General features: G+C 61.1%; 3 protein-coding genes across 4 annotated transcripts; 1 reads left to right on the top strand and 2 right to left on the bottom strand.

The window, feature by feature from the left end:
- Positions 1–161: 161 nt before the first annotated feature.
- On the top strand, positions 162–2,865 carry SNAPC2 (small nuclear RNA activating complex polypeptide 2). The gene is made up of 5 exons (XM_054583363.1): positions 162–429; positions 1,029–1,148; positions 1,313–1,381; positions 1,667–1,937; positions 2,032–2,865. Exons 1-5 carry the CDS (start codon positions 247–249, stop codon positions 2,361–2,363), a joined length of 975 nt encoding a protein of 324 aa, XP_054439338.1. The 5' UTR covers positions 162–246; the 3' UTR covers positions 2,364–2,865.
- Positions 2,866–4,891: 2,026 nt separating this feature from the next.
- Positions 4,892–5,140, bottom strand: CTXN1 (cortexin 1). The gene has a single exon (XM_054583362.1). It carries the CDS (start codon positions 5,138–5,140, stop codon positions 4,892–4,894), a length of 249 nt encoding a protein of 82 aa, XP_054439337.1.
- Positions 5,141–6,206: 1,066 nt separating this feature from the next.
- Positions 6,207–21,172, bottom strand: TIMM44 (translocase of inner mitochondrial membrane 44). 2 transcript variants are annotated; one of them, XM_054583336.1, is made up of 13 exons: positions 21,096–21,172; positions 19,344–19,445; positions 16,843–17,013; positions 15,792–15,872; positions 14,970–15,098; positions 13,036–13,175; positions 12,659–12,744; positions 11,988–12,080; positions 11,757–11,881; positions 10,534–10,584; positions 7,925–8,014; positions 7,037–7,147; positions 6,207–6,763 (listed from the first exon to the last, which is right to left on the bottom strand). In XM_054583336.1, the coding sequence occupies exons 1-13, from the start codon at positions 21,138–21,140 to the stop codon at positions 6,644–6,646; spliced, it is 1,344 nt and encodes a 447-aa protein (XP_054439311.1). In that variant the 5' UTR covers positions 21,141–21,172; the 3' UTR covers positions 6,207–6,643. The 2 variants fall into 2 exon arrangements, with proteins under 2 accessions (XP_054439311.1, XP_054439312.1); XM_054583337.1 differs by having other exon boundaries at positions 7,037–7,087.
- Between the last annotated feature and the right edge of the window lie 744 nt (positions 21,173–21,916).

Genomic DNA, 21,916 nt, shown 5'->3' with positions numbered 1-21,916 from the left:
TGGTTTGGGCTCCAGCTTACAAATGAAATAAAATTTGGGCGGGGAGGATCACACCCATCTCTGCCAATTCGGACGCCAGCCTCTCCACCTTTTCCTATCCATGCGTTCTCTTTACCTCGCGTCCCAGAGCTACTCCCCCGTCTGCTTCTGCTTCCGCTTCCGCTTGGTGCATTACGGTCCCAGCGGCCTCCGTAACTCCGCCCTCCGGGGAACGGGGCCTGGAACGTCAACTCCACCCTCATCAGCATGAAGCCCCCGCAACGGCGGCGAGTTGCCCCGGCGCGCTATCTGGGCGAGGTGGTTCGCACTGCGGTCTGGAGCGCCCGCGAGAAGCGGCAGCTGCTCCGACTGCTGCAGACGCGGCGTGGCCAGCGGGAGCCGGACGCCGCCGAACTGGCCGGAGAGCTGCCAGGCCGGAGCGAGGCCGAGGTGAGGGGATTCCGGGAAAAGAGCGAGGCTGGAGGCGGATGGGGTTCCGGGAAAAGAGAGAGGCTGGAGGCGGACCTGAGATGTGTTCGGAGCAGGCGCCTGCAGCGGGGCTAGCGGCGGGGCGGGGGCGGGGGCGAGCGCGAGCCTGGGAGCGGGGCGGGGGCGGGGCGAGCGCGAGGCTGAGGGCGGGGCGAAGGCAAAACTTAGGGGCGGGGCGAACTTGGAGTGGGACTGAGCGGCGGCCCGGACGGGGCGTACGGGTAGTTTGGCGCAGCGAGACTGGGCGGGAATGAGGTTGAAATAAGAATCGGGAAATGGGGCGGGGTGGATGAAGCGGGGAGGTGAATAGGTCCGTGCTTAGCAGGGGACGGGCCCTGGCAGCGGGGAGGAGCCAGACAGGCGTGGACCTTACATTTTTATTAGCTCATATCTGGGCCTTGGCCCCACACCCTGGGCACAGTCTCTGTGGTCCTTAACATCGGGCTTGCAGGAAGGAAGGAGCAGTGGCCAGCTCTGGAGCACGCCGTGGTCTTTGGCTTCTTTGCCCCAGCTCTGAGTTTGTAAAAGGCCCATTTGACTTCCCCATGTCTCTTCCCCAGATTCGGGATTTCCTCCAGCAGCTCAAGGGCCGTGTGGCCCGGGAAGCCATTCAGAGGGTACATTCAGGTGGCCCAAAGGGTCAAAGGCAACTGGAAACACAGATCCCGGCCCCCATCGAGGTGAGTTAGGGTAAGGCTCCCCTGGAAGATGGGGTGGATGTTGGGAGGATAAACTGGTCGGGTGGTTCTCAGGAGGGGCAACCCTTGCGGCCGGGGGGCGGGGGGAGGGGGTCCTGAGGGTTGATCCCTAGGCTGACCATGTACTTTTTGGTTTCCCTGCCCAGGTTTGGATGGATCTGGCTGAGAAGATAACAGGCCCTCTGGAGGAGACCCTGACCGCAGCATTCTCGCAGGTACAGTCATCCCCTGGGCAGGCTGCCAGCGTCCCTGGGGACAGGGTCATATGTAAGAGTCTAAATGAGGTGGGTCTGTGTCCTGGGCCTTTCCCCTTACCAGCTCCGTGACTCTGGCCAGTCATGAGACACCCTGAGCCTCACTATCCCCACTCTGAGGCCATCTGTGTGTGACACCTTCCCTGGGTGAGCAGGTGGAGGTGGAGGGTTCCTCGCAGTTGCAGGGCAGGGGCATGGCCGCAGGGAGGCCTTCTGCCTTCCCTTCCTGATCTCCCTGTCCGCCAGGCACTCACCATCGCGGCCGTGGAGCCCACCAGTCTCCTGCAGTCCAAGCCCCCAAAGCCCACGCAGGCACGTGGGAAACTGCTGCCCCTCAACACCCCTACTGGGCAGGAAAACCAGAGCCCTGAGGCCCCTGCCCCTGCCCCTGCGGCACCTTCTGAATTGCCGGCCGGCCTCTCTGCTGACGGAGACCTAGTCATAGACTTTGAGAAGATCTACAAGTACCTGTCCTCCGTCTCCCACAGTTGCCGTGGCCCTGAGCTTTCTGCAGCTGGTGAGAACAACGGGGGACGGGGGCTGTGGAGGTGGGGTCTCAGGTAGCAAGCCCCTGTTCTCCTCTTACCCCTCCCCTCTCCTTCCGTCACCAGAGTCAGCTGTGGTCCTTGACCTGCTCATGGCACTTCCTGAGGAGCTGCCTCACCTGCCCTGTGCAGCCCTGGTTGAGCATATGATGGATACATACCTACGCTTGATGGCTCCCCAGTCTGACCCCAGCAGTGGGAGCTTGGAACCAGGGCCTGAGGACTGTGGGACTGGCTCTAGAAACCAAGAGGAGGCCAGCCAGGCCACCCCCCAGGCCCCTGAGAACGCCAGGCCTGACGAACCAAGATCTGCCTGGGAAGCAGCTGGGGTCTGCCCCCTGAACCCATTCCTGGTGCCCCTGGAGCTTCTGGGCCAGGTGGCCACCCCTGCAAAGTAAGGGGCCCAGTAGGCAGAGGACACACCACACATTGTGAGTCCCTAGCCCCCGATTCTGCTCGGGCTGGCACTGGGTGTGCAGGCAGTCTGGTCATAGTGGAACGTCCCAGACTCAGTGCAGTGCCAAGTGGCCTTTAAGATGATCCATGCAGCAGGGGCCTCAGAGATGGAAGCCCAGTTGCACAGAAGTTCAGCCACAGACCGGAGGTGGGGGTAACCACATGGCTGGGCTAAAAACCACCCCTGGCCTCTCCTGACTTCCTGCATCCTGTAGCCTATGTCCTGTAACTCTGGGGTCCCCAACGCCAGGGCCTCACGCCCGTGTTGGCCTGTGGCCTGTTAGGAACCTCGCCACACAGCAGGGGGCACCCCACTGAAGCCTGGAAGCTTTGCTCCCATTCGCTTGCCTCCTGAGCTCCCCCTCCTGTCTTTCTGTCCTCGTAGGGGGAATTTCCTTCCATAGAACTGGTCCCTGGTGCTAGGACCGTTGCTCTAACTGAATAAAGTTGTTGATCTTTCTTGCTCTTTTTTTCTGTGAGTCAAAGTGGCAATGGGGGTTTAAAGTGCAGAGGGAGATGTCAGAAGTGGGAGAGGCAGAGCTTGGGGTCCTAGGGGCCAAGAGGGTGTGCCAGGGAGCAGGATGTGGTCACCAAAGGCTACTGTGCCAGCTCTCCTCCGCAGCTGCTTGGAATGACGACTTGGTTGGCTATGAGGGGACCCTGGGGACTGCTGGCGGGTTAGGGCAAGCCTGAGCCCAGCAGGTGTCAGGGGAAGGCTTTCCAAGCAGGGTGACCTTACATCATACAGACCTTACACCAGCAGAGTGAGGGCGTGTTAGGCAAGAAGATTCTTTGTACTTAACAAAACTGTCACCAAGGCTGCCAGTTCACGCTGGGGCGGGGGCAGGGGGGGGGCCTGTTGCCACTTGGCTGTTTATATCACACCCTCCCTCCCCATTTGGTGTGCAGCCACTTCTCCCTGAGGTTCCCTTAGTAAACTCTTGATATTATTCTGGTTTTCCAAGGCTGAGGGGCCTGAGCTTCAGGGTAGGCTGTCTGATGTTGCAGGTTAGAAAGAGGATACCTAAGACAGACGTGGGGAAGCAAGAAAACAGCAGGAGGAGCAGGACTAGGTAAAGGAGGGAGCAGGAGTCCCAGCTGCTGTCAAAGGCCTCATATTCTTGGAGGTGCTATTGGGTCTCCTTGCAAGGGGTCTCCCCTCCGCCAGCCTCTGAGGACGTGGGGGCGAAGCAGGTGGGGAGGGCGGGGCAGGAACCAGGTGTGTTTGGAACGGCATTTCCCCAGGCCTCCCTGGTCCTCTGAGAGCCGGGAAAATGTGTTCCAAGAGCCTGTGCATTCACTCAGCCTTCCTTTTATAGAAACCCTCACTTCTCCCCACACACGCTGCACACAGCTTTCCTGGGCGCACAACACGGGCTGTGGAGTGGGGCCAGCCCACTCCATGGTCTTACCCCTGACCCACGGGTACCTGAGTGCACGCGATGATGGTGCATGAGAAGAAGGGTCCAGGCAGGGTCATGGGGGTTTGGAGCTGAAGATGAGGCTGTCACAGCAGGCGGCCATGCCTGTTCTCAGAGTTCACCTGCAGGGCTGGCTGAGGGCGCCCCACCCCAGCTCCCCACTCGGCTCTGTCCATCTCACAGTCCCCAGAGTCTCCCCAGGTCACGGGAGAGAGGAGCGTGTCTTGACTGCCTGGAGCTGGGGGGATTGAGGTGGTAACGCATGGATCCCCCAAGTGTGGGTCTGGGCGCCTTCGCAGGCCTGGGCAGAAAGGTGCTAACTCAGCTCGCTCAAGTTAAGCGTTCAACAATAGCTTTTATTATCGCCATCAGCTCAGAGGCGGGTAGGCGTGAGAAAGCAGGCGGACAGCGGGGGCAGGGTGTGGGGTGCGGGAGGGGGACGGGGAGGTGGCAGAGAGCCTGCGCCCGGCCTACGGGAGATGGCGACCGAGGGAGGGGTGTGCCGATCCAGCCTGGGGCCTGGGCTCGGGGCCGGAGTGAGCCTGCCGGCACTCTCTCCCCACGGACGGCGCCGCGCATCCTGGGCACAGCGGCCGGTGTCGCTCTTCAAGCTCGGTCCCCGGGCAGCCTGAGCGGGGCATATTGGCGTGCAGCATCCACGCCGTGGGGCCAGGAGGGAGCCCACGCGGGGGCTCAGCACTCAGCGGGGTCGTGGTGGGGATGGCCGGACAACAGCGGAGGAAGGAGACGGGGTTCCCGCATCCAGGAACGGACAGAACACTCATGCTGGCGACGGGACAACAGCAGAGCCACCTACACGACGCGGGCTCCGTTAATTTTGGGGTTGAGGACAGGGAGGGCTAAAGGCACGAACTGGGGCTCGGGCTAGCCCGGGACGGAGGACAGCGGGCGGGGGCGGAGGGCGGAGGTCTGGGCGGGACGGGCTGGATTTCTCACGCCCTACCCTTGGGCTGCGCTCTGGGGTGGGATCCTGAGGGCGGTCCGGGCCCGCGGCACCCCGCCCAGTGGAGGGCCACCGGCGGCCGGGCTCAGACCAGCGCGTAGTCGAACTGGCCACGCTCCAGCGCCTCCTTGTGGTCGGTCCAGGACGAGGCGGGCATGCGGCTGTAGGGGTCGAGTAGGATGCGCACGCAGCGCACCATCAGCAGCACCAGCACCACGAGCAGGCAGAGAACGAAGGCGAACACCGTGCGCTGCTCGGCATCCAGGCCCGCGCCCGCCGGGGGCCCCGTCGACGGCGGCAACGGCTCGGGGGACAGCGTCCAGGTCGTGCTCATGGCTCACATCGCCGCGCGCCCTGTGCACAAGGGGTCGGCTCGGCCCGGTCCGGCTTGGCCCGGGGCGCGGGGATGAGGTTCTGCCTTCCCACGTCGCCCCCGCCCTTGCCCGTTCCCGTCTCCGGTCTCCGGGCAACGCCCATGCCCCGCCCGTAGACACACCGCGACCGCCACGCGGGGACCCAACTCCGCGCAGGTTGGGGCGCTGAGAGCGGGGAGAGGGAGCCCCGACTCGGCCGGCCCGCACACAACAGGTGCGACCGTGCGGCCGGGGAGCGCCGTGGGTCTGGCCAGTCCCCTGCCCGCTGTCTTTGTTCTCGGCGTCCCGGGGACCCCTTCCCCCACCAAACCCGCAGTTCCCCTCACCCTGGCCTCGACCGCGACGGGGACCGAACGCCAGGCAGCTGCGCTCTCCTCCAGGACCCGCGCCGGCTCCGCTCTCGGCCTCTCCCCGGCGGCGGTGACGGCAGCGGCGGCGGCGGCCAGCGCTCAGCCCACCCCACCCGCCCCTGGAAGCAGCGAAGACCGAGGCGGGCGAGGCGCGAGCGAGCCGGGCCGCCGCGGCTGTTTCCATAGCAACGGGGGCGGGGCGGTGGCGGGAATGGGGGGCGGAGGCTGCGCCAGGAGCCAGGAGCACGCTTGGCAGCGACCGCGCCCGCGCCCGCCCTCGGGATCATCGCGCTCAGGCCCAGCGGACCAGCCGGCATCCAGGACCCCACCCTCCCACCCCGACAAGCACCCCAGATGCCTCCACCCAGTTCTTAGCTCCTGCACCCCCGTTCTTCACGATGGAACCTTCAGCCGGGATCCCTGTTTGGGGAACCCCAATGCCATCCTCAGCACCACTCAAGGATGCTCAAGCCCCTGCAGGCCTGGGGGTCCCACCCCTCGGAGGCGAGTCCCCCGCCAGGCCGCGGGACACCTCCCTAGCTTTTCTTGTCACTGGTCTCCTCCGCCCCGGAGGGGTAGAGGATTCTAACCAGACATGGTGCCCCTGTGGGTCCCCGTTCTTTCAGTGACCTGCACAGCCACCCCAGTGATGGACACCCCAAACCATTCAAGTTGCTTTCTTGCACTTTGGTGTTTTATTATCACTTCCAAGTCTCAGGCATACATACAGGAGAATAAGGGCACTGTTCATTCTTTTTTAAATAGAGCTATTGAAACAGCCTGACTGACGTGGCCGGCGGGCCCACCACCCCGTCCCCGGAGCAGGCTCGGGGCCAGGCCTCCCGGCACTGCCCGGCCTGAGCCTCGGTGACCTGCCCGCCAGCAGCCCCTGAGCAGCACAGGGCGGTGCAGGGGCCGGCGCCGTGGCCAGCTGCCTCCGCAGTCCCCGGCCCGTCCCTGGCCCGCTGGGCCTGCTGCCGCCCTGGCAGAGTGGACCAGAGCCGACCGCCTTGTCTCGTCTCCAGAGGTCTGCTGCAACAGCTGGAGGTCGGCCCCGCGCAGTGCAGCCGCCCTGCATGACACAGCCCGGAGCCCCTGTCATGGCTGACGGGCTCAGAGGACCTGCTCTGTGCTGGAGGCGGAGATGTCCAGGAGCCGCCAGGCCGCGTAGGGGTTGAGCTCATCCTGGTCCCGGCACAGGGCCCACACGTACAGCATGCGGAGCACCTTGTCCTGCAAGAGTGTGTGTGGGTGTGGGTGGGGGTTGGGCCCGGGGTCAGGGGCAGCACAGCAGAGGCTCCAACTCAGGCCCTGGTAAAACTGGACAGGCCAGTTGCCTTCCGACCTCCCCCAGGCCCCATACAGACCCCGGGGCTTCTCTGAGCACCGCTCTGCCGCCCACTCCCAGTCACAGAGACTGCTGGCTCTGAACTGCCCCATGCGGGGTGGCCAGCTACCTCCCTCCGGCTGGTCCTGGGCTGGCCGCCGGCCCTGCCCCCCACTCACCGGGTCGCCCTCGACCACCTCGCCTTTGGGGTTCTTGACCACCATCACCAGCTGGGCGTGGAAGGTAACAATCAGCACAGGCCCCTGCTCCATCATCTTGCCCATGGCCAACTGTGGGGGGGGGCCGGCAGGGTGGGTGGGTGGGTCTCACCCAACAGTCGGTCCCCTGCAGCCCGCCTGCCACTCCCCTTGAAGTGGAGACCCGCCCCCGCCCCGCCCCCTTCCTGTGGTGCTGCCAGGAGGGCACCTGGCACCTCAACATCTGGACTCATCGCCCTGGAGGGACCCTGAAGAGTCACCCCAATCAATCCCCCACAGTTGTCCCCTCCTGCTGGCCTGTTTCCATGTAGGGGGAGGGATTTCCCAGGAGACTTCCCAGGCACCAGTCCAAGCCCCCCACTACAAGATGGAGGCCAAACTGCTGAGAGCCCATGTGGACTCCCAACACCCTGGCAGCCTTGGTCCCCAGACTAGGGCCACGCGGGGCCTTGGGACTTCACAGTGCTGGGCACCTGGCGCACAAGTGGCGGGGAGAGGCCAGCGCTGGCGCGCCTTCAGCCCCAAACAGGAAGGCACGGTGACCGTGGCAGAGCAAGAGCCTGAGCAGTCCTGGCAAAGCCCCGCCCCTCCCAGTGAAGGTGCAGGCACATGGCCGCCTGGGGGGTCCGGGGGGCCCTGAGGGATGAGTGCAGCAACCCCACCCCTAGGCCCACCACTTGCCTAAGAACATTCCACCCACAGAACTATGGAAACCTTTCACTGTAATGGACAATTTAATCAAAATGTCCCCCTGTGCTGTAACCCGTCCAAGGACAGGGAGCTCACGCCTCATCGGTTCCCCTTCCCAACCCCAGGGCGCACCCGGCCCACCCAGGAAGAGGCACTCACATCGACATTGTCAATGTCCAAGATGCGGGAGTGGAACTGGAGGCCCAGCGCCTTGGCTTGCTGGATCGGGTGGGCCAGCTGGCTGTAGGTCTGCAACAAGAGGCCAACGCGCCCCTCTGAGGACCACCCAAGCCCAGGCCATGGCACGGCGCCATGCCACAGGCGAGGGCTGGTGTGCCTGCCAACGCCTGCCCGCCCTGGGTCCGGGCCTGGGATGCCCTCCCGCAGGCAGCCCCCTGGCAGAGCTTCCTCGCTTCAGCTCCTGCACTGCCAGACAGGGCCCCGGAGCGTGGAGCGCCACGCCAGGAGCAGCCCGTGCCAGGCGCCTGGGTCCCAGCACAGATGTGCGGGCCGCCCATTTGCTGGTCCCAGTCACACACTTCCTTCTCATTATAAAGACGACGCCGCGCCAGGACTACCGAACGAGAGTGGCGTTCATCCGCAAGGCAGGCCGATGGAAAGCCACCTGAAACGCTCTCGCAGGGCGGGCAGGAGGCCTTGCTGGCTGATCTCAAACGCTCCCCCATTTGCCCCCCTCCAAGTCTTGGCCTGCAACCAAACGCTTTTTCTAGGACTTGCCCCAACCCATGCGTGTCTCCGCCACTAACTTCTTCCCACTGACCAGCCCCCCCCTAGTAGCTGACCACCACAGGCAGCCTGTTCTTCCCACGAGGACAGTGGCCCCCCAAATGACTCTTAATCCCCTCATGTCTGCGGCCAGGACCAAAACATAGCTACTGGAGCGTGTGGCCTCGTTATCCCAACAGACAACCACGAAGGAAGACATTCCAATAGCATCTTCTTTTATCAAAATAACTGATCCGCCGAGATAAAAAAAAAAAAGTGCCCATCCTACTTCTTACGAGGTTTCTTCAAGATGACATTTTTAAAAAATATTTTATTTATTCATTAGTAGAGAGAGGGTAAGGAGGAAGAAAGAGAGGGGGAGAAACACTAGTTGATGTGAGCCTCCCACACGCTCCCAGCTGCGGGCCTGGCCCGCAACCCAGGCCTGTGCCCTGACCAGGAATGGCACGGGCAGCCTTTTGGCCCCGGGCTGGCGCTCAACCCACTGAGCCACACCAGCAAGGACATTAAAATGACACTTTAAAAAACCATCTCTGTGGCCCTGGCTGGTGTGGCTCAGTGGGTTGAGCGCCGGCCTACAAACTGAAAGGCCATCGGTTCGATTCCCAGTGCAGGACACGTGCCTGGGTTGCGGGCAGGTCCCCGGTCAGGGTGGCATATGGGAGGCAACCAATTGATTCTCTCTCACGTTGATGTTTCTCTCTCTTTCTCTATCCCTTCCCCTCTCTCTAAAAAATAAATAAATAAAATCTTAAAAAAACGGAAACACACCTCTATGAGCAACTACAGCTTCATCTGCATTTTCCAAGGCACCAGCGCCACAGCTCCCTGGCAAAGACTCCACCATGTTCTGAGGGCCCCAAAGTTAAAGGAAAAAAAAAAAAAAAAAAAACCCCCACTCATAACTGCCTGCTGAATTAGTCACTGTGCAGGGGAGGAGGTAAAAAGGAAATCTGACAACGTCTCTGCTTTTTCCACGTTGGTTGTAGCTGGTACAGAATCGAATCAGTTAAAAAAGCCTCCGGGTTTCTTAATAAAAAGAAAATGGAAGAAAACACCCCATGAAGACAAAGGTCAGGGAACAAGTCGGGTGAGACGAGGTGGCCGGAGGAGACAGGAACCCCGAGGGGATGAGGCTACCAGTGCGCTCCTGGGGACACCTGACCATCCCCTCCCAGCCTAGCGCTGCCTGGAGCCCCTGCACCCAAGCCCGGACGCTGGGGGAGCGGCGGGGCCTCCTCAGGACCCAATGCTCCTCCCTGGGCGGGAGATCCACCACCGCCTGCTCTGCTCTGTGTTCCGGGATCCTGAAGCCAGGCCAGTGAATGAGTTCGCCCGGTGCTGCGTGCGCCCTGCAACACCGCTTCTCTGCGCGTGTGGCACCGACTCCGAAAGGGGAGGCTACGCAGGCCACTGGGGCATCCGACTGCTCTCTCCCTGGCATCTGTGGGCTCGGGGGACACCTAATGCACCCGAGAATTATTCCATGTCCCTTTCCACCTGGCCCCTGCGCCCCAGCCCATCCCCCAGGCCGTCTGGCCACGGGCCTGGCTTCACGTCCCCAAGGCCCTGAAATGGGGTGGACAGGCCCCACTGAAAGCCCGTCTCACTGAGGTGCCTTCCCCAGGGTCGCTCTCCTGCCCTGTGAGCCTCCCGACCGCAGTTCAGACGGCAGAAGGACCCTGACGACAGAGCGGGAGGCCCAGCCCGGCCCCAGGCCGCCCTTTAGGCCGAGCCGGGCGGGGGGCGGGGGGAGTGCCGCCCCACACACACTTGGAGTTTAGTCTGGAAGGGCCAGCCACCCGGCCCCCGGTGAGTCCAGCAGGCGACACGGCGCCCAGTCCGCGGCTCGGATGCGTGTAAGAGACACACGGGTTAGTGCCTGCAAGCGTGTCAGACGTAGGAACCCATGTGGCCAGGACACCAGGCCCTGTCATGCCCTTTCCAGGCCAGCCATCCAAGCGTATCTCCAAACTGTGATTTCTTTTTAGATCTAAGTAGAAAAAAGAGAAAGTACTCACAGCTTCATAGCACCAATCTTTGAGAATGTCAAGCTCTCCAGAAATCATGGCCTAAAAAGGGAAACACAAAAAAAGTAAGTGCAATCCTCTCCTCTGCAGACACCCTCCCCACCCCTGCCCCGCGGGTTCTGGGGGAGGAAGGTGGGGTGCGTGCGGCCTGAGTCAGGCCGCAGCGGGGGCCTTGGTGGAAGAGGAGCGTGGCGGCAGGCCGGGCTGTGGTCCGGGCAGGGGCACTGCGCCAAGGAGGGGGGACACTGCGCTCTGCCTCTCCTGGAGATGACGCTCTGGATGGCCAGGGAGTGGCTGGGGCGGGGGTGGAGCATCTTCCACAGGAGCCTGGAGTCAGGGCTGGGCCTGGGGGCACCTGGGGGGAGCCCCGAGAGGGCAGGAGAGCCAGGTGCCCGTGGGCAGCTGCAGGCAGGCCAGGCACTAAGCCTCCCTACCCCGGAGGAAGCTGCCAAAGCCTGGGCTGCTGCTCTCAGGAACCGCCCCACTGCCACCTGTGCCCTGCCCTGGCCAAGGTGGCAGGAGGGACTGAGCAGGCAGCGGGGACGACATCCACATGGGGTCGAGGCCTTTTCTAGTGTCCTACTAGGGGCCTCCCAAAAGCCTACTGTGGCTGGGCTAGAGGTGGCCAAGGCTTAGGCCGCGTCTCGGGGGCTGTGGCCGGGCAGAGAAACGGCAGCTTGGGCCAGGGGATTCGTGAAAGGCGGGGCCCTGAGCAAGCTGCCCTCTCCTCACTTCTGAGCCAAAAGGAGCAGTCAGGGGACCAGAAAACGGGATTCAAGGCTCCCAGAGCCTTACTGCGGCAGCCCCGCCGCGAGGGCCTGGCCTGCGCTCCGGCACCGAGCCCCTCAGCTGGCCCGAGGGCCGCAGCCGGCCTCCCCTGACCCCTGGGAGGCTCTGGCGCCTGAGCACCGGCAGCCTTGAGGGGACAGCCTCAGGCAGAGGATGTGGGGGAAACGAGAGGCAGGGAGAGGGACCTGTCCCCGAGGCAGACCCACACCAGGGACAGAGCCACCGCCACGGGGGGCAGGGATGGGGCAACAGGCGCCTTCTCCGGGGAACTAGACAGACAGGGCCCTGGAATCAGGGCGCTCAGGCTCTGAAGACTGAAGCCTCATCCCTGCTGAGAACACCCTCTAGCCTGGTCTCGGGGTCGGAGGCACCCCGAAGCAGGGCGGCGAGGGCCCCGAGGAGTGGCCTCCAGGCCAGGCCCCCACCTCCAGCACGTTGGGGATGATGTCGTTCTCGCACTGCTGCAGGAACCGCTCCTTGTCGAAGGCGGGGTCCACGCGCAGGATCTCCGTGAGCACCTCTGACATCTCTGTCTTCGAGAACAGGCCTCCTGGGGGCAGCCAAGCCAACGGTGGGCCGAGGGGCGGGGACCCCACCCAGCTGCAGGCCCAGGGGTGCGGGTGCAGGGCAGGGCCGCCCCAAAGCCACCCACTCACCCAGCAAGTCTGTGACCTTGTCTGTCAGCGCCCGGGAGGCCCGGATGAACGTGTTGTCACTCTCGTCATACTTCATCTTCATCTCAAAGAACCCTGTGGGAGGCGGCAGAACGCAGGGTGCCCATCTGGACACACCCCTGCACCCCTGACCCCTGGGAGCGCCTTGGGGCCGCTGTGTGACTGCCCCAGGCAGAGGCTGGGCAAGCGAGAGGACCGCCTGGGCCAGCTTCCTGGGGGGCGGCCAGCTGGCCCCAGGTGCTGCAGAGCCTGCTCTGCCGTGGACCACGGGGAGCGTGCACCAAGGGCACTCGGGCCTCCGAGTGTGGCGCAACCTGCCCCGTCAGCATCTGGGAAGGCCCACGCCAACACCAGGGCCTGGGCAGGCTGGGGGTCCGTCTGCACCAGGGTTCCTGGCCTCCCGTCCTCCCTGCTGAGGGAGGGTCCCTCGGCACACACGGCCACTGCGCCCAGCTGCGGCCACCAGCCTTGAGCGCAACAGACCCGCCCACTGGCCACTCACTGGGTAACAATGCAGAAATGGGTGCTCCTCTCTGATCCCAGTCTCCTCCTCTGTAAAATGGGGGTCTGGCCTGTGCCCAGTGCCCGAGTGCTCAGTAAATGTCCCGTCATGGCCCTGCTCTCAGCCAAGTGTCGGTGACATGAACACTCACGGTTGAACACCACGTTGTTGTCCCTGAAGTCCTTCCACTGCTGATACCACTTAGAGTCCTTGTGCAACACGACCCCCAGAGCCTCCCTGGGGAAGACGGGGTGGCGGGTGAGCAGCAGCTACGGAGCCGCTGGGTCTGGGCACACTGCTGCAGGGAGCGGGCAGCAGGGCGGCCCAAGCTCGGGGCGGAGGCAACCCCGCCCTCACCTCCCAGCTTCCTGCCTTCTCTGTTCCCCTTCCCACCACCTGCTCTCCCTCAGTTCTCTCAGGGGAACCAGGAACCCTGAAGCGGGAAACAAGCTCGGTAACCGATTTGGGTGGGACTTTTGTGAGCCTGAAGGGCAGGCACTGGGGATCTCCACTTGGCCTTGCACCTACTCATTGGGTTCAAACACTTTCTCTTCCTTGATCTTCTCTCCAGCGAACTCCTTCCTTTTCCGGAGCCGTTCGGGCCTGCGGTAGGGTCCCGTCTGGCCCAGCACACTTTCGTCGATCTCCTTTTTCACAGACTCCACCCCCTGGAGGAGAGTACAGCTTGGGGTGGGTACAAGGGACTTTCCTGACACCCTGAAACCAGTGTCAGCTGGTGCGATTGTGCCTAAAGTCAGGGAGTGCCTGTTAGGACAGTGAACCCCCGACCGTGGGCTCAAGGCACTATGGGGCCTTGCCTTCCCCAGGTTTTTTTGGTCACCTGGGCCAGAGCACTCACCTGGCCTCGTGCAGAGCCGCAGCAGGCCTGGGCCTCTGGGGAGGTCCCAATTCTGCCCAACTTCCGCCCCCTTCCATCCAGGAGCAGCAGGCGTACCTCCCCTGCCCCCAGATGACCCTCAGATTTGAGACCAACACCTCACTCTCCCCAGAAACGCAAGGCGTCCTAAGTTTTGCCTCTGCCCTGTGCTCCCACTAGAGCACACCGGAAGGCTGCGGGCCAACCTCCCCCAGTCTCTGGGTCCCCCTCCCCCCTCCCCCAAGGGCAGCTGTATCAGGGCCTCCCAGACACTCTCAGGCCTCCTCTGTGCTGCGGCCGGAGTCCGGACTGGATAGCTGTGCCTCTCGCACACCCAGTACAGGCAAACCGAATGTGACTGCATTCGCAGATACTGCTTTTTCACAACTTGAAGGTAAGACCCTCCACCAGCAAAAAGGTTACAACTTGCTGAGGGCTCAGAGGATGGTCAGCATTTTATTTTAGCAAAGTATTTTTTCTCTTCTCAGATTTATTTAGTTTACTTTTAGAGAGAGGGAAGGGAGGGAGAAAGACAAGGAGAGAAACATCAATGTGTAAGATGCATCGATGGCTGCCTCTCACGCACCCCCAACTGGGGACCTGCACTGCACCCCAGGCGTGTGCCGACTGTAATCAAACCGGCGGCCTTTCGGTTTACAGGCCGGTGCTTAACCTGCTGAGCCCTCCCCCAACCCCCCGCAGGACTGATGCACTTTTAATTACAGTATGTGCCATGTTTTAGACACAGTGCTATCACGTGCTCAGACCACAGCATAGTGCAATGTAACTTTTATACGCCCTGGGAAACCAGACTTCCAGCAGCTGACTTTATTGTGGGTCTCGCTTTAGTGCCGTGGTCTGGAGCTGCGCCTGCAGCAATCTCCGAGGCCTGCCTGTATCCTTCCTTCAGCTCCTTCTCACTTTCGGGAGGAAGCCTCAGGTCCTCTCAGTGGCCTGCAGGACCATGCCAATGGCTCTTACGTCCCACCGCCCCCACCCCTGCGGCTGCCCCGGCCGCGCCCGGCCACGGGGCGTCCCCCAGGCTGGTGACGCTTGCACCCGCGTGCAGGACCTGCTCCCTCTGCCTGCAGCCCCTTCCCTGTGTGAGCCTGTCACGTCACTCAGGAACTGCTTGTCCCCTTCCCTGTCCCAAAACCCTCTGAGAGCAGGGACTGGGATTTTCACTCCGGTGGCTCCCACGGCCACCAGAGGGCCTGCCACGTGGTAAGGCTCAACAAGCGTTACTGGGGTGAATTCAGGATCTCAAGTCACCCTCAGCACAACAGATCTCTGCGTTATGGACCTAAGCTCAGGGAGTTAGCAGCTGAGGGCAGGCAAGAGGCTCTCAGTGCATTACGCTGCAGCTCCCTAAGGGCTGTGATTTGCCCAGGGTCACCCAGTCAGGAGGGGAGCAGGACCTGGCCCTTCAAGCGGGCCCTCCTCACAGCCCCACTGCACTCCACCCCCACCCCCTGTGCAGCCAGCGCCCTCTGGGGTCGAGCTCCGAGGCGGGAACTCCGCTCTCAGCTTTAGAGAGGGCCAGAGCCCAGAGTGCCCGCGGCCACAGGCCCAGCACCTAACTCACCTGGGAGAGGGCTCTGAAGGCCCCGCCCTTCGACACAGACTCGGCAGACTGCTTGGCGGTCTTGGCTGCTTCCTCCACACCCTCCTTGATTTTCCGGCCAAGGTCGCTTTTACTGACTTCGTCAAGACTCTACTGAGACAGAAAAGGGCGAGGGTGCCAGCGCAGGCTCCCTCAGGGACCCAAAGGAGCCCCCCAGGAACTAAGGCCTGCCGTCCGCCTCCAAAGGGTGCACTCTGAATTCATCTGGCTCCTGACGCCCCAAGGACAATTTCTGCAGAGCTGGACCCTGGTCAACTGGCCTTTCCCAGAACGGGAAGGAGCCTGGAGGCTTCACAGGATGCCGCAGGGGCAGCAGCCTGGGAGGGGGCGGTAAGAAAGTGAGGTGGGCCCAGGATTGGGCCCGGGCTCGGGCCCAGCTCTGCAAAGACCTGCCTCTCTTCTCTGGCCCACAAGAACGAGGCCACAAGAGCCCTCACACCACCCAGGGGTCATGACTCCCATAGCTGCCCTCTCCTGGGGGCGACCGTCCCCACCCCTTCTATTTGTAGGCAAGCAGGAAAACGCCCTTATCCTAGCGGCCTGGCCAGTGGCCAGTGCACACCCGACTTCAGACTGACTTCAGCCGTAAGCTGCCCTGCAGGCCGGTTGAGTCTGACCAGCCCTTTGCCTGCGGGGTGCCGTGTGTTTGAACTCTGGAAGCCTCCGGGCCTGGCCGGCTCTCCCCGGGGCAGCCACCCAGCCCGGCTGTCCTCTTCAGAGGCGAGGCACAGATGGGCCCTGGGAGCTGTGGCCAGAAAGCTGGAGGGACCCAGCGGCCATTACCTCCTTCACGGTGCCGGTGATAGCCCCTAACTTCTTCTTGATCGCTTCACTCGTCCGCACGGTTTCAGATTCAATAGTTTTCTACAACAAAGGATGTCGGTTCCTTTTCTTACCACACAGTAATTACCGGACAGCCAAAGGCCCAAAGGAGCATTTTCTGAGCAGCTCCTTCCTCCTCAAACGCCCCCCCACCCCGCCTCCTTCTTCCCCACCCCAAGGGCCCCGCTGCCTGGTCTGCGGGTCTCAGCAGGCAAAGGACAACCAGGACCCTCCTATGCACAGGCATCCCTGGCCCTGCATCTCTCTGGTTGGCCTGTCAGCTCATCAGCATTCTCCCGCCCCACTCTGCCCCACCCCACCCCCGTCACCAGCCGCTACGGCGTCTCTCACACCCCAGCCACCCCACCCAACCTCAGCCTGCTGTCCCCAAAGGACCCCACAGCCCACCCTCTCCTTAATGAAAACAAAGGCTCATGTGCCCTTGGATGGAAACCCCTCACAGGCAGCCACAGCCATGCAAGAGGCCTGGGGACACACGAGGGAACGGGGCTCGTGCACGGCTTGGGCGGGGAGCCCAGGGAACAGAAACCAAGGGGCTGGGCAGTGCGCGCGCCCCCACTCGCAGCGGTGCACGCCCGGCAGCCCCGGGGCAGGAGGCGGCGGGGGCAGTCAGGAGTCACACCAGCATCCGTTTCACCCACAAGACCACGACGGGGCGGCTCTCAGGAGCAGCTCACCTCGGGCCCAGTGCTCGGGGGTCACAGGGGCCTGTGCGGACTTGGGTTCTGACTCAGTGGGAAAAGCGGGCTCTGAGGCCCTGCGCTTCTCACAGGCTCCCAGAGGCCTGGGCTGCTGGGGCAGAGGGCGTGCCGCCGCGTCTCATGGCCCGAGTGGCACGCTGGGCCCTGGCATCAGGGAGCAGCCTCGCCTCCTCACAAGCTGCTGCTCCCCCATCGCACCAGCACTGAGCCTCGCACTGTCTGGGACCAGTGAGGTCCCGGCTCTGAAAGCCAGTGTGCCGGCGAGGGAGACTCGGAGCAAAGGGACTCACGTATTTCCTTCTGGCTTCCTGGAGCGCATCAGACTCTTCCAGCTTCCGGGCCTCGTCGCGGAATTTTTTTATACTTTCTTTCATTTCTTTGTTTTTGGCTAATTCTTGTTTGATATTATCTAGCAGGCCTGAGAGAAAGCCTTTTCTGTTTCCAGAAGAATAGGATTTGGACTGGAAATATGTAAAAAGAACAAAGACTTTTTAATTTTCTCCTGTTTCTCCAGGTTTAACAACAAAGACAAATTTAAAAAACAACAGGTGATTAACAGTAAGACACCCAGACAACAAAGTATATTATTCAACAATAAAAAGAAGTGAGCTATCAACCCACGATAAAACATGGAGGAGCCTTAAAAGTGCGCCACTAAGTGAAAGAGGCCAGTCTGATCCCAACTCTACGAAATTCTGAAAAAGGCAAAACTATGGAGACAGAAGAAGGGCCAGTGGTCGCCAGGTGCTGGGGTTTGGGATGAACAAGCAAGAGCACAGGATGGTTAGGCCAGTGGAACTATTCTGTGGTGCATGCACATCAGTACATTCATCAAAACTCACAGAATATACAACACAGAGTGAGCCCAATGCAACCTATGGACTTCAGTTAATAATAATGTATCCGTATCAGTTGTAACAAATGTCCTACCCTAATGCAAGATGTGAACAAAACAGAAACTGTGTGCAGAGGGCAAGAGAAGGTATATGGCAACTTTGTACTTCCTGTTCAATATTTCTGTAAATTCAAAACTGTTACAAAAAAAAAAAAGTCTATTAAAAACAAAACAAAATGCCAGGCTCCTTCTCCAACAGAGGAAACAGGCGACAAGAAGCAGGTGGGGCTAAGAATCCTGATGAGGATTCAAACATGCTCACTCAAGGCCAAGGTCAACACCAAAGGGGCCCTTGCCATGGGACTGGAGTCGAAAGGACTCTGTGGCCCCTAATCCCAAAGAAGCTGGCACAGCGGTGTGTGGGGACCCAAAGAAAGGGTCCTGCTCCCCAGGCTTTTAGGGTAGGTAACTTCTTTGGTAGCGACCACCAAGTCCCCAGTTGGTACTTATTTGTCACCCGAGGGCCTGGGGACTGGACCAAACCTCCCTCTCTCAGCCCACAGGGCCACAATCACTTACAGCTCAAGCCCAGTGTTCCCCCCACCAGAAAACCCAACACACCCAGAAGCCAGATGCCAGGGAGGCCAGGAAAGGCCCTGCTCCAGGCACAAGCAGCAGCGCTGCTCACTGCTCAAGACACAGGCTTCAGCCGGGCAGCTCAGTCAGAGTGTCGTCCCGACACGCCAAGGCTGCAGGGGTGCAGATTCCATTCCCCAGTCAGTGCTCATCACAATTAAGTTGAACAACAAACCAGTATTTCTTTCTCTCTCTCTCTCTCTCCCCTGCTTCCTCTCTCTAAAATCAATTAAAAAAAGAAAAAGAGGACACAGCCTTCAGGGTCAGATAAAGCCAGGTTTAGATCCCTGCTTTGGCACCTACATAACTAAGAGCGAGAGAGTGCGTCAAGAGTGACCGTGAGAGAGTCGAGCCACAGTGAAGCAGTTGTGTGCGTTCAGCTGCTCCCACCACTCCCCACAATGCGCTGGGCACGCCGCCAGGGATGGGGGCCCCCTTTACTGGTTTCAAGGGCCACAGCCTCCCCACACGTCAAGCCCCAGGGAGCAGACTGCCCTCTTGTCCAGGTGCACGCTGGCCAGGCTCTCTCTCCAAGGGACTCCAGGCTCCAAGGCTATTAGGGACCATGCCACCTTGCAGCAGCCCTGCCACTCAGTCAGGGGCTGCACACTGTGAGTGGGTGAGTGGGACGGGATAATTAGGGGGATGGGCCACAGAGCCTGCCCCACACCTGTAACAGCCCCTGGAGAGGATCAGGAAGGGGAAGCCCGAGCGAGGCGGCAGGCGCAGGTCCTAGCTGCCTGCACGGACCAGCTGAGACGAGGCTGGAAAGGAAGCATGGGCCACCCACTGCAGACTGGGGACGGGTGTTAGGCGCTGGGCTTTCCCCCGCGGCAGTGAGGCACCGACGGCAGCATGGTTAAAGAGGAGTGACGGAGAGGGCCCAAGCTCCAGAAGATGCTACCTGTCGGGATCAATGTAAAGGCTAGGAAGACGCAGCCTGGGGAAGCTGAGCGCTACGCTGTGCTGGGTCGCTCTGCTCGAACGCTTACAGGGTGGTCAGCTAGAAAAGGGAACAGCCTTGCTCCGTGAAGGACCCACTGGTGGAAGACAGGGGATGCCTTTCGACGTGAGGCACCGCTTCCGGCCCTCACTCTGTGAGGCAGAGTTCCCGCCCCCACCGCGTCAAGCACCTCTGGGGGTCCACAGAGGGCCGGGCACACCAGGCTCCGCAACGCCAAAGGCCTTGGACATGGAACGCCTGCCCCCTGGATGCTTGGGGCAGTACGGGTAACAACTGGGGCCCTCTCTCCTGTCAGCTGGTTCTGATTTCTCAGGCCTCCCCCTTCTGTCCGACTGCTCGTGTTCTGAGTTACTCACCAAGGGCAGCTCTCCATCTGGCCGGCGTATCTGATAGGTACCACGGGGTAGTGGCACTAGGTTGTGGCTGGACAAAAACTGGACTCCGCTGCCAAGGCATCTCTAATTGGGGGAGAAACGAGAAAGACCATTCAGGTAAGAGGGTGACTAGGAGGTAGCTAGGCCACACTATAAAACAGGAATCACCTGAGGCCCACTTGCCAATTTTTACCACATGCCTATGGCTTGCTGAATGCTCTATAATCTTCCCAAATTCTGAGAAAGCCAGTAGAATCTGGTGGGAAAAGAAAACGCCAGATCTCCACCTCCAGGCCCATATCTACCCTCCTGCCTCTGAACTCGGGAGAAACAGATGGGTCCCAGGAAATGCAACCTACGGTGCAACAAGGCTAAATCCCCAACTGAATCGCTTACTCTGAAAATGGGCAGGCTAAGCCTCGATACTGGTGGCAGGCAGTCTTTTCTCACAAGCCCACCCCACTTCTGCTGGCCTTGTAAGACCAGAGACCTGGGCATTAAGAGGTAAACACCGACAACTTATTGTACCAGGCACAACCCTAGAATAAACCTACCATGTCCTGGTCCAGGGTCAGGCTACCAGCAGGGCAACTTGGGCAAAGATGCTGCTAATCTCATGGGAAAGACAGTCGTCTCTTACTAAGTAATTAAGCTCCGTGAGAGAAGGCCCTGTGCTGGTCCTGTTCGATGCTGCATCCCAGCTCCCAGCTCGGAGCCAGCACATCAATGGCCAACGTTCTGACAGAACCAACCTTTCATCTCCACATTCCCTCGGCCTTTCCTCTCCCTGTCCCACACCCTAGGCAACATCCCGAACTTAAAACAGATGCCACCACCTCCTACAGCGGCTCTAGAGGTAACGCTCCAGAGCGTAACTTGTTTTACTCCTCTGAACGCCTACCCCCATCGATCCTGGAGCCGCGGACGCCGGCGGTCTGAAACGGAAGATCACGGCTGTCCGACTTGGCAGAGAAATCCCACAACACACTAAACCTGAGGCTGGTTCCCCTAAACACACGCAAATTCATCATCTAAAGGCTGACTCAAGGCAACAGCCAAGAATAAAACCAGCCCAGGATCAAAGACAACTTCTTTCTCCGGGCACTCGGACGCCAACGAGTTATTGCCCTTCCTTCAGACGTCCTCTGGAGTCACAATGACCTCGGCGTTGGCCGGGGGTCGGCCACCCCACTAGCTCCGAGACGGTGGGCAGGCTGCTTAACCAGGCTGATAAGCAAGAGCAACATAAAGTACTATTTATAAGTGAATTTCACATGCCTAACACCAGTCGCAAATCTGAGGCAGTTCTTGGTCAGCGCAAGCGTTACACGGGCGCATAGGAGGCAATGCAAGAAATGCTCTCGGTAGAGAACCTGGCATATAAACGTGAGCCATAACTGTCATGGTTTTTGCCTTTTCCCCGCTACCTTCTTTCCACTGGGCGTCAACCCCGTGGGGTCTGGCCAGGGGACGAGGGGCAGCGGCCCGCTCCTGCCCGGCCGTGCGCCACGCCGCCCCCGCCCGGCACGCCCGGCGCCCGCATTCAGGCCTCGCTCCGAGCCCCCTGACCCGGCCTCAGCAAACTAAACGAGATCACACCAAGCCTCTCGCCGAGACGAGGTGAGGGCCGAGGGGGCCAAAGGCCTGAGGAGAAGGAGGGCCTAGAGGTCGTGGGCCGAGAGCTCCCCGAGGCCGGCCTCCCTCCCCATCCACCGCCTCCACGGATCCGCTCACCCGCGGGCAGCAGCACCAGCCTCTCCGCAGCGCAGCCGCCGCCATATTGAAGGATGCCTTGTGACCTTCCTCCCGCGCGGCTTGATGGCGTCATCCGTCGCGTCCGCCTAGAACGCCGGAGGCCAGAGGAAAACGGGAGGCCCTAGGGGCGGAGTTGAGGGGAGAACAGCTCTCAGATTGCGTCTAGCTCCGGACGAAGAATTCCTGGAGAGCCAGGCGTCTGATAGGACAGGATTTGGGAAGAGCGAGGCCTGTAACTGGGAGTGGTCCGGAGGGCGGGAACTCCTGTGAGGCAGAGACCTATGGTTGGATAAGACTACGAAGGGGCGGAGCCTGAGGGCTCGGATTCCCTCCTAGCGGTGATTTCCCCGTAAAGTACGCTGCTTTCCCGGGGCCGGAAGGACCGGAAGGACCGGAAGGACCGGAAGACAGGGGCAACCCACCGCAAGAACGGATTTGGTCGGATTGTGACCGACTGGCCGACCGGCCAGTGAACCAGCCCGACAGCGATCGACTCCAAGGACTGGTTGACTGACAGTGACTGCCAGACGAGTAATTAAGTTGCTCCAAGAGCAAGGACGAGTGAGCTCAGTTTTGTACACAGCACTTTGGGAAAGCTGATGGTTTTAGTCCAAACAGGAAGGGGAAGCTGAGACCAAGCTGGTGTGGGACCCCTCCCTCCCTCGGTTCAGTGTGAAGCGACGCGCCTTGCCCTAAAGCAGCTTAGGCCTCTGTCCTGTCAGCACCCAGCTGCTTCTTGGGGGAGTTCAGGTATGCTGCGTTTGCCCTGCTGAGGCTTTTTGCATTGTTACATTGTGTCG

This window comes from Pteronotus mesoamericanus, unplaced genomic scaffold (assembly GCF_021234165.1).
Source record: "Pteronotus mesoamericanus isolate MK-2021 breed Mesoamerican mustached bat unplaced genomic scaffold, CSHL_Meso_final contig_730, whole genome shotgun sequence".
In the NCBI taxonomy this organism is placed as follows: domain Eukaryota; kingdom Metazoa; phylum Chordata; class Mammalia; order Chiroptera; family Mormoopidae; genus Pteronotus; species Pteronotus mesoamericanus.
The sequence above is the reverse complement of the archived record's forward strand: the minus strand, read 5'-3'. Positions and strand labels throughout refer to the sequence as shown.

What these genes read in the sequence shown, in the direction of transcription:
- TIMM44 (XM_054583336.1), bottom strand. Translation starts at nt 21,140, where the DNA reads ATGGCGGCGGCTGCGCTGCGGAGAGGCTGGTGCTGCTGCCCGCGG. An exon ending in AAAGTGTTTGAACCCAATGA is followed by an intron (nt 12,745 to 13,035) that starts GTAGGTGCAAGG and finishes CGTCTTCCCCAG; the next exon opens with GGAGGCTCTGGGGGTCGTGT. An exon ending in CAAGGTCACAGACTTGCTGG is followed by an intron (nt 11,882 to 11,987) that starts GTGAGTGGGTGG and finishes GGCTGCCCCCAG; the next exon opens with GAGGCCTGTTCTCGAAGACA.
- CTXN1 (XM_054583362.1), bottom strand. Translation starts at nt 5,140, where the DNA reads ATGAGCACGACCTGGACGCTGTCCCCCGAGCCGTTGCCGCCGTCGACG.
- SNAPC2 (XM_054583363.1), top strand. Translation starts at nt 247, where the DNA reads ATGAAGCCCCCGCAACGGCGGCGAGTTGCCCCGGCGCGCTATCTGGGC. An exon ending in TGACCGCAGCATTCTCGCAG is followed by an intron (nt 1,382 to 1,666) that starts GTACAGTCATCC and finishes CCTGTCCGCCAG; the next exon opens with GCACTCACCATCGCGGCCGT. An exon ending in CCCTGAGCTTTCTGCAGCTG is followed by an intron (nt 1,938 to 2,031) that starts GTGAGAACAACG and finishes TTCCGTCACCAG; the next exon opens with AGTCAGCTGTGGTCCTTGAC.